Genomic DNA, 10,710 nt, shown 5'->3' with positions numbered 1-10,710 from the left:
CCTAGAATGTTATTTTTATAGTTAATTACTTCTCTTGTAGTTTATCTATTTCTTTGTTTCTTCTCCTTACCGAGCTATGTTTCCTGTTGGAGCCCTTGGGCTTATACCATCCTGATTTTCCAGCTATGGTTGGTAACTTACCTAGTAATAATAATAATAATATTAATAATAATAATAATAATAATAATAATAATAATAATAATAATAATAATAATAATAATAATGAATTTTAAAGTAATAGATTATAAATATTAATTGTTGATGGGCACCATAGTTACTACAGGAAAGTAATATTTGGTGTTGCTCTGGCTAATGTCATGGGGCTATTAATTTTTATACTATATACTCATGATATCTGGTTTAGCCGACAAAACAAGCTCGTTACATATGCAGATTATTATTGTTATTATTACTCGCTAAGCTGCAACCCTAATTGGAAAAGACAGGTGTTATAATTTATGCTTAAGGTCTCCAATAGGGAAAATAACCCAGTGAGGAAAGGAAACAGGTAGAACAGTGTGCCTAAGTGTACCGTCAGACAAAAGAACTCTAATCAAAGGTAATGGAAAACCATGGTACAGAGGTCATGGCACTTGCCAAGACTAAAGAACGATGGTTTGATTTTGGAGTGACCTCATAGAAGAGCTGCTTACCATAGCTAAAGAGTCTCTTCTACCATTGCCAAGTAGAAAGAACCAAGTGCAGTAAAGAAGATTTTTTTTCCGGTTATCTTAGTGTTGTCAGGTGTATGAGGAAAGAGGAGAATGTGTAAAAAATAAGTCAGACCAATCCATGTAGGCAAAGGATAAATGAGTGGTAACCAGAGAGGAGTCCACTGTAGTAATATCTGTTTAGTCAAAGGACCCAATAACTCTCTCCGCATCAATAATAATAATAATAATGATAAAGTAATATTACTGACATTTTTCCTGTGAAAGCTATTGATCATAATCGAAGAATTGTAAGCTGATGGGATGTTTAAGTGTGCAAAAAAAAAAAAAAAAAAAAAAAAAAAAATGCTAATTTATAAAAGTGTGATAGATTATGATTGTATGAGGCCCAAGGTAGTAATCCGGATATTAGTGATATATTACAGTAATTTGTCATTGCGTATTTGAATAAATCTAAATTTCACCACTTTCGTATTACAGTTTTCGTATTGGATTAGATTCATATAAATTTGGTTGTATGACCCAGCGCTGGGACCGGGGTGTCCACCTTGAGCTAAGGAACACAGATACATTAGGAGGTATAAGACAAGAGGTTTGAAAACATGAAGTAAATAACAAGAAAAAACGGATTTAGATGCAAAGGCTAAAAAGTGGGTGCATATAGTAGCCAGATGTACGCTCCAAAGACTTAATAATGCATGCATGCATCTTGCTAGGTGCAAAGACGTGCTCTTTTAGTTATGTATCTGTTCTGCAAGCTGATGATTTTCTTTGCATAACCTTCATACAGAAACGAGTAAACCTGTCTAGCAAATAAAGGCTTTTAATTTTTTTTTCTTTTTTTTGTCGATGGTATATAAGAGATTCGAGTGACCAAAAACATCTTGCATAAGGATGAAGAGTAATTTAACTTATTTATGGAGTCACCTTGGTTTTGCTAAGCTTTAACATAGAGTCAAATAGAATAATGCCTTTTCTACGAGTCTCTCTCTCTCTCTCTCTCTCTCTCTCTCTCTCTCTCTCTCTCTCTCTCTCTCTCTGAAACTGAGGGAAATATGTAAAACCTAATATTTATATTTAGTTTCCTACATGGTAAAATTTTATTCTTTGCCGGACAAAAAAAGAAATAAAATTGCTTGTCAAGTTTCCGATTTTTCTCTCATAATAGTTTTTAGCTAATCCTTCTCTCGGTGATTTCAATGCTCCTGATCCTCACTCTTCAGTGACCATTCAAAATATATGTCCTCCCCCCAACAATCTTCTCTTAATATCCAATGGTTCTTAAATCCTTCAAGCAGGACAAGACAACTAGGTACGTTCCTGCCATATATCTTTACAGAGTTTTTTTTTTTTTTTATTTATTTCTATATCCTACACATATTCTTCTTATGAACTTCCACTGGTTCACTGAAATTTAAACTGCCTGTCTATCGTCTGAATGGAGTGTAAGAGACCGCATATTATTTACACCTCTTTTTGTATCTTACTGGTGTTAGGCCATTGTTTCTAGGCGTTTGGCAGTCCGAGAAAAGGTCTAGTTTGCTAAATATCTTGTGTGGCCTTTCTCCCCCCCCCCCCACCCCTGTATTCTCGTCTTTTTACATAACATCTTTCTTTGTGTTATTATTGGTGTAACATCTGTTCCTTTTCCCATTTCTAGAGAGGTTCGGTGTTGTTGCACTCTCTCTCGTATACTCTTCCTTATTATCTATAGTCTCTCCTAGTTTGTCCTCTTATCTCATTTAAGAATTTGCCTATTTATCATGTAAGTTTTCATATTTCTTCATCATTCATCTTCCAACGTATTATTATTATTATTATTATTTTTATTATTATTATTATTATTATTATTATTATTGTTGTTGTTGTTGTTGCTTCTGCTGTTGTTGTTGTTATTACTTTCTAAGCTACAACCCTAGTTGCAAAAGCAGGATGCTATAAGCCCAAGGGCTCCAACAGGGAAAGTAGCTTAGTGAGGAAAAGAATTAAGGAAATAGACTTCAAAAGAAGTTTAAGGATATTAACAACAACATTAAAATAAATGTATTATTTTCAAACTATAAAACTTGAAAAAAAGAGGAAGTGAAGTAAGATAGAATAGTGTGCTCAAGTGTACCCTCAATTGTGCCCTGATAAAATCAATCTGTATTTGCTTTTCTCTCTTTTAACAAGTCTGATCTTGAGAGCATCATTTTACGAATATAACTTTATTTGTCTTCTATGCCATCCACTTTATTATTATTATTATTATTATTATTATTATTATTATTATTGAAAGTGCAATTCACCTTTCAATTTCTATCAACGCTTCAAATGTTCAGAAAGATGAAAATGTTCAAATTGCTAAATATTCTTGTTAAGAATTTAGTGAATTATTATTAACATTTTTTTTTTAAAGAATGACTTTGACCCTCTTCGTCATTATTTGAAATGTTTATATCATTTTTGGAATCCTTTAGTTTCTCAGAGACTTCCCGCATGTTTGCGTTTCTTTTCTGTTTGGTCACTTGGTACGATCTTTTCACTATTCTTTCGAGGCCCTGTGGTAGATGATATTTTGTTGGCTGTCCAAACATTCCTAGTATTTAAGAATCAGTGGTTCAGTTTTCTACGATATTATATAAGTTTTTTCTCCTTCGTTCGTTCGTTCGATTTCGATTGCCATGCTGTATGCCAGGCACAGGCTCTTGCGTTGGCAGCGTGTAGCTCTTGACTTCCCTTCAAAAAGCATAAATCTTTCACCTTATTTTTCCTGAAAACAGTATTTCTCTCTCTCTCTCTCTCTCTCTCTCTCTCTCTCTCTCTCTCTCTCTCTCTCTCTCTCTCTCTCTCTCTCTCTCTCTCTCTCTCGAGCATTCAGTTTTATATCGTATAACTATTTTTTTTTTCAATTAGTTAATCGTATTGATGTTTTGTTTTATTTCCATTTTTACAATCTATATGAGTCCTTTTGTTTCTTTGTCATTGCAAGAATTCATAGACGCTTGTACCTTTTGTCATTAATGATGTCAATTAACTAAAAAAACACGATTAAACTCAATATTTTTTTCTTTAAGGATGTGAAACCCTTTTTTTTATTTTTTAAGAATTGTGTAAGAGAGAGCGCGAGCGATTTTGGGTCGAATCGAAAGGGTGGTGTCGTTTTCCTAGAGTCGGTTTCCAGTTAGTTGTGTTATGAAAAACTGTTCGTTTTCCATTCTTATATATTCAATAGATATATACGTTTTATCATGATACTAATTGTGTTTATTCTATAGCCAAGAGAAGTTTTAAAACTTCTGAAAGAACCATCATTCTGAATATGTCTAAGGAATTTAGTTTGTCGGATGTTTGCGTTTGGCAACCATGACGTTGAGCGTGAAATCGTATATAAGACGTAGTATTCTGGGCAAACATCAAAGAAGAAGCAGCTTTGAGAAAACTAAGGAAACTTGGGAAGCCCAATTCAGCATTTTCTCCGTAGCCTGATTATTCAAGAAATTTAAACAACAATGGTAAAGCGTCCTTTCTTTCTCTGTACACGCAAAGTATTGTTTTTCATTAACTTAAGATATGAATGATTTTCAACCTTTGATTTGGAAAATCTTTTTAAAAATCGACGGGTTTCAATATTTCTATATCATTAACAATATTACTATTTGAAGGCACTAAATTTATTCAATACATCATTTCCTGAATCTGATTCGTATCTGCATTTAATCCTCGTATTGTTTAATGAATTTTAATCGAAATCTGGATTTAATTCATGTCTCATCAAATGCTTATTTTCTAAAGTCTTCCTTATTCCATGTATCATCTGCAAAATTTGTTTCGAGTATACATTCGTAACATGCATCATCTGCTTGATTTCACTCAATTTTTATCCCATGTATTATCTTGAATCTCATTAAATATTTTGTTTATTTTATGTATCAGTTCAATTTCATTTGTTTAACATCATTCAAATTTATATTTAATTCTAGATCATCCGTTGAATTTCATTGAAATTAATATTTATTCCATATATCACTGACTCATCAACAGGTATCTTGCAAGCTAGTAGTATTGGCCATGGTGGTCGGCACTGTGATGTCTGCCTCCTATCCACACCACCTACGACCTCGCTCTGCCCCTTCATCCACACCTGTGTCAGTGTGTCATAATTGGTGTGGGACACCCCCAAATTATCATTGTTGTGACCGTGAGTTCATGAAGTTGTTTGTTGCGATAATATTGTGTGATCTATGAACATTACTTTGGCGTAGTTTATGGTATAAAGCAAAACCATTTATATGTAAGATGAGGGCAGCAGATACATAAGTATAGATTGCTGTAAGCTACTGTTATTGTTAGCGTTTTACTAAAAGAGTTGGAAGGCCCAGGCCTGCATGGCTAAGGACTATGAAAGGTGAAATAGGAGATGATAAATGGAGAAGTATTAAATTGAAAGCTCAAGATAGAGAAGACTGGCGAAATCTAACCAGGTCCCTTTGCCTCAATAGGCGTAGGAGGAGATGATGATGGTGATGGTTCTGTTATCTTTACTTTTTTTCCTTGTGTGATTTATTTTTTTTTCTTTTCTCATCCCCTTTAGTTTCCAACTTACTATTTTCTATCGATCATTAGTTTATTTTCCCAGTTTAACTTATTGTCAGCTTGTGAATATGTACACTTGAGTACACGCAAAGTTATTCATTGGAACTAAATTTGTCAACTTCAATTTATTTACCCTTCTTTCAAACAATCGTAGTCGGAAACTTTTTAATATTATTTATGTCCAGATTTCCAATACAGAACCACATTTCAGATCAAACATTTCTTACAAATATTTTCATTGAGTTTCCTTAAATTTCTTAAATGGATATTTTTTACATTCTTCAAGTGAAAAATATGTAATCACAATTAATATTGTAAGTCCGCTTCTTATTACAATCAGTATTTGTGGGTTTTCGTTTTATGTTAGCTTATTGAAATATTTGGTGCGTGACAATCAGAATTTAAGTCATTCTATGAGTGGAGAAATAATATTTTTTCTTATTTATAGTGCTGTCATTATTAATCTCATTTATTTTAGATACTACCGCAAGAGAGTTATGGAGTCCTTTGACTGGCCAGACAGTACTACATTGAATCCTTCTCTCTGGTTAGGGTTCACTTTCCCTTTGCCTACACATACACCGAATAGTTTAGCCTATTCTTTACAGATTCTCCTTTGTCCTCATACACCTGAAAACACTCATTTCTCTGTTTACTGTCAAACACATCAGCCAAAATGGTTGGCTTTTCCTTTGGACAGTGAGTGACTGAGCCATCTGGTTTAAGTAAAGGAACTGTTGCATCTACACCAAAGAGTGCAGATTTAAGGGTAGTCCACCACTTAAGTTCCTGGGTTTTACCAGAAAGAGTTTCTTTTGTGGTTAAATTGTATTCCTTTTCAGTTGAAGCATAAACTCTCTGAGCAAAAGCTCTAAGCTAAATATAGTTATTCCAGGTCATATCTGATCTGTTACCCATCCAAAGATGATAGGCCTCCTGCTTCTCCAAATAGGCACGTCTACAATCATCATTGAACCACGGTTTGTCCTTCACTCGGTACCCTGGTACACGAGAAGGGATACGCATATCAATTATGTTGACTAGATTATCATTCAAAGGGACAACAGGATCAACACTTCTATACAAATGTGACCAATTCAAGCCCAAAAGATCATGCAAAATCCCATTCCAGTCTGCTTGAGATTTCATATAAATCTTACATGAGTATGATACATCAGGAACAGATTGCTCAGTCTTCACTACTAGTGAAATCAAGGCATGATCAGATTTTTCGACTGGAGAACCAAGCTTACCTGTTATAATACCAGGGGAGTTAGTACATATGAGGTTCAAGCAGTTACCAGACCTGTGAGAAGCTTCACTTATGATTTGCTCACAGCCTGATTTAGAGGCAAAATCTAAAGCTCTTAAGCCATGGCAATCGGTAGAAGAAAAAGAACTTAACCACTCCCTATGGTGAGCATTGAAATCACCAACAAAGACAAAAGAAGCCTTTCTATCATCTTCGTGTATCTTATCCTTAATCGTAAGACAATCGAAGATAGAATCATCCATGTCTGGATTCCGGTAGATCGAACACAAATAGAAGTTGTTATGCCTGCCACAAACTTTTATTACCTGAATCTCAAGACATCCACATTCATAGCAGGACTTTTGAGAAGCAGTGTACTCAATCCTAATATACACCACCATTTCCCTGGGGATGGCATCACATTTCAACATTATTGGCTTCTTAAAACCAGTTATAAGGAGATCAGATGAGTGCCTCATATTAGAAACCAAAGTTTCTTAGCACAAAAAAATATCATACTGTCTGAACGCAACTGTAAGGTCTTGAATATTTGCATGAAGACCACGAATATTGCAATACAGTAGACGACATTGACGAAACTTAGGACGTACTGGTCCCGGATTTCGCTCAATGTCTCCAGACAGCATAAGAATTATTGGTAATAAAGAAAGAGACATCATACTTACAATGTAGATTAACAAGAATTATAACAAAAACAATTTGTACAGTAATATAAGTAAAATGATTGATCAAACGCAGGCTAGAGAAAAAAAAGTCGGATAAACTGGTCAACATGGAGGAGCCGATTCACCTTGCAAGGCTAAATACCCTCTAGGATAGACACTGTAATTGTCAGTGGCTACTTTCCTCTTGGTAAGGGTAAAAGAGACTCTTGAGCTATGGTAAGCAGCTCTTCTAGGAGGACGACACTCCAAAATCAAACCATTGTTCTCTAGTCTTGGCTAGTGCCATAGTATCTGTACCATGGTCTTCCACTGTCTTGGGGTAGAGTTCTCTTGCTTGAGGCTACACTCGGGCACACTATTCTATCTTATTTCTCTTCCTCTTGTTTTGCTAAGTTTTTATAGTTTATATAGAAAATATTTATTTTAATGTCACTGTTCTTAAAATATCTAATTTTCCTTGTTTCCTTTCCTCACTGGGCTATTTTTCGTGTTGGGGCCCCTGGGCTTATAGCATCCTGCTTTTTCAACTAGGGGTGTAGCTTAGCAAGTAGTAATAATAATAATAATAATAATAATAATAATAATAATAATAATAATAATGATAATAATAATAAAACAGATGAATTTATCAATTGCTCTGCCAGTCACTCCAGCTTACAAGTTCATAAAAAAAGTAAATCATAAATATATAATATATATCAGACATTGTTACGTTAGTAATTAAATATTTAGATGGCTTTATTCTTAATCCAAAGCAGAAATTGGGAGTCATCATCATACGTTTGTCATTCAGGGCAATATTTTATTTTTTCCTTTATAGGAGAGTGTCCTGTTGACGATCGTCCTATCTTCGAATGCAACCGACTTAGTACATCACAGGATAGCCGTATTTCTGGTCCCGAAGTAAGTACTGTATATTTAAGACAATAATCCTTTTAACCCTCAAATAAAACAAACTAAATTTCACCATGATGCTATATCAAAACAATGTATCTAATTTCTTTCATTGATTCTGAGAATTGATACTAAAGTTTTTTCTGAATAAGATATAATTTACATTCTTGCATTGTAAACACTCATTGCTGTACACTTTTCATAGTCTCCCAAGCAATTGGTGTACACTTTTCATGATCTCCCAAGCAATTGCTGTACACTTTTCATAGTCTCCCAAGCAAGTGGTGTACATTTTTCATAGTCTCCCAAGCTATTGCTGTACACTTTTCATAGTCTCCCAAGCAAGTGGTGTACATTTTTCAGTCTCCCAAGCAATTGCTGTACACTTTTCATAGTCTCCCAAGCAATTGCTGTACACTTTTCATAGTCTCTAAAGCAGTTGCTGTACACTTTTTATAGTCTCAAGCAATTGGTGTACACTTTTCATATTCTCCCAAGCAAGTGTTATACATTTTTCATAGTCTCCCAAGCAAAATGGTATTCACTTTTCATAGTCTCCCAAGCAAGTGTTATATACTTTTCATAGTCTCTCAAGCAATTGCTGTACAATTTTCATAGTCTCTCAATTAATTGCTGTACACTTTTTATAGTCTCCCTAGCAATTACAGTACACTTTTCATAGTCTCCCAAGCAATGGCTGTACACTTTTCATAGTCTCCCAAGCAAGTGCTGTACACTTTCCATAGTCTCCCAAGAAATTGATGTACATTTTCCATAGTCTCCCAAGCAATTGCTGTACACTTTTCATAGTCTCGCAAGCAAGTGTTGTTTTCATAGTCTCCCAAGCAATATACTGTACACTTCTCACAGTCTCCCAAGCAATCGCTGTACACTTTTCATGGTCTCCCAAGCAATTGCTGTACAGTTTTCATGGTCTCCCAAGCAGCCGCTGAGCACATTTCATAGTAAGCCAAGCAATTGCTGTACACTTTTCATAGTCTCCCAAGAAATTCCTGTACGCTTTTCATAGTCTCCCAAGCAATTGCTGTATACTTTTCCTAAGCTCCAAAGCAATTGTTGTACACTTTACATAGTCTCCCAAGTAATTGCTGTACACTTTTCATAGTCTCTTAAGCAATTACTGTACACTTTTCATAGTTTCCCAAGCAAGTGCTGTACACTTTCCATAGTCTCCCAAGAAATTGATGTACATTTTTCAGTCTCCCAAGCAATTGCTGTACACTTTTCATAGTCTCGCAAGCAAGTGTTGTACACCGTTGTACACTTTTCATAGTCTCCCAAGCAATATACTGTACACTTCTCACAGTCTTCCAAGCAATCGCTGTACACTTTTCATGGTCTCCCAAGCAATTGCTGTACAGTTTCCATGGTCTCCCAAGCAGTCGCTGTACACTTTTCATAGTCTCCCAAGATATTCCTGTACGCTTTTCATAGTCTCCCAAGCAATTGCTGTATACTTTTCATAGTCTCCCAAGAAATGCCTGTACACTTTTCATAGTCTCCCAAGCAATTGCTGTACACTTTTCATAGTCTCCCAAGAAATTCCTGTACATTTTTCATAGTCTCCAAAGCAATTGCTGTACACTTTTCATAGTCTCCCAAGAAATTCCTGTACGCTTTTCATAGTCTCCCAAGCAATTGCTGTATACTTTTCCCAAGCTCCCAAGCAATTGTTGTACACTTTACATAGTCTCCCAAGTAATTGCTGTACACTTTTCATAGTCTCTTAAGCAATTGTTGCACACTTTTCATAGTCTCCCAAGCAATTGCTATACACTTCATAGTCTCCCAAGCAATTTTAATGAATTAGTATTAATCATTCATATCAAAAGACGAATATTTCTAATACCAAGTATTTCCCATTTATTCCCAGCGATGTCAATCAGACAGTGAGTGCAGTGGGAATGCCATTTGCTGTTGGGATAGCTGCCTGGCTCACAAGAAGTGCACCAATGTCTGAAAATCCAACTTCGAGATTCAGAGATGTCCAACTACGCTATATAACCCATCAGATGTGACTGCTGTTAGTCAGAAAATTGTTTTTTTTTTATCATTTGTTAATACGATTATTTTCTTACCTCCGTTTCATGTTATGGCAATACAAATCCTTGATTATTAAAACAATTTATTTGTTAATTGTTGACATACATTTGCATTTAAACAAACTATTTATTAAAATTTTGATTTTTTATTCAAGATATTTTCCTACTGAAATAGAGGCGCATTGTATTTATGATTTGTTAATCTGATTATTTTCTTACCCTCGTTTCATGTTATGGCAATACAAATCGTTAATTATTAAAACAATTTATTTGTTAACTGTTGACATACATTTGCATTTAAATAAACTTTTTATTACAATCTTTATTTGTTTATCAAGATATTTTCCTGCTGAAATAGATGAGCATTGTATTTGTACAGAAAATTAATTTCTATGGAGTCAACTTCCCGATGACATTGGTTAAGTAGGGTTTAAGTAAAGAGGATAATAACTGGTCACTAGAAAACAAACCAGAGCTTTTACTCAAATGTTTCCTTTGTGAATAATTGCTTAACATTGTTACCAGGATATTTATCGAGTAAAGTCAATCATATGGATTACGACCTGTGT

The 10,710-nt window shown here is 34.7% G+C and overlaps 1 protein-coding gene across 1 annotated transcript; it reads left to right on the top strand.

The window, feature by feature from the left end:
- The first annotated feature begins 4,012 nt into the window (after positions 1-4,012).
- LOC137658178 (uncharacterized) lies at positions 4,013-10,462 on the top strand. Its single transcript, XM_068392857.1, has 4 exons — positions 4,013-4,165; positions 4,695-4,851; positions 8,005-8,087; positions 9,973-10,462. The coding sequence occupies exons 1-4, from the start codon at positions 4,163-4,165 to the stop codon at positions 10,057-10,059; spliced, it is 330 nt and encodes a 109-aa protein (XP_068248958.1). The 5' UTR covers positions 4,013-4,162; the 3' UTR covers positions 10,060-10,462.
- Positions 10,463-10,710: the final 248 nt, after the last annotated feature.

This window comes from Palaemon carinicauda, chromosome 19 (genome assembly GCF_036898095.1).
Source record: "Palaemon carinicauda isolate YSFRI2023 chromosome 19, ASM3689809v2, whole genome shotgun sequence".
NCBI lineage: Eukaryota > Metazoa > Arthropoda > Malacostraca > Decapoda > Palaemonidae > Palaemon > Palaemon carinicauda.
The sequence above is the reverse complement of the archived record's forward strand: the minus strand, read 5'-3'. Positions and strand labels throughout refer to the sequence as shown.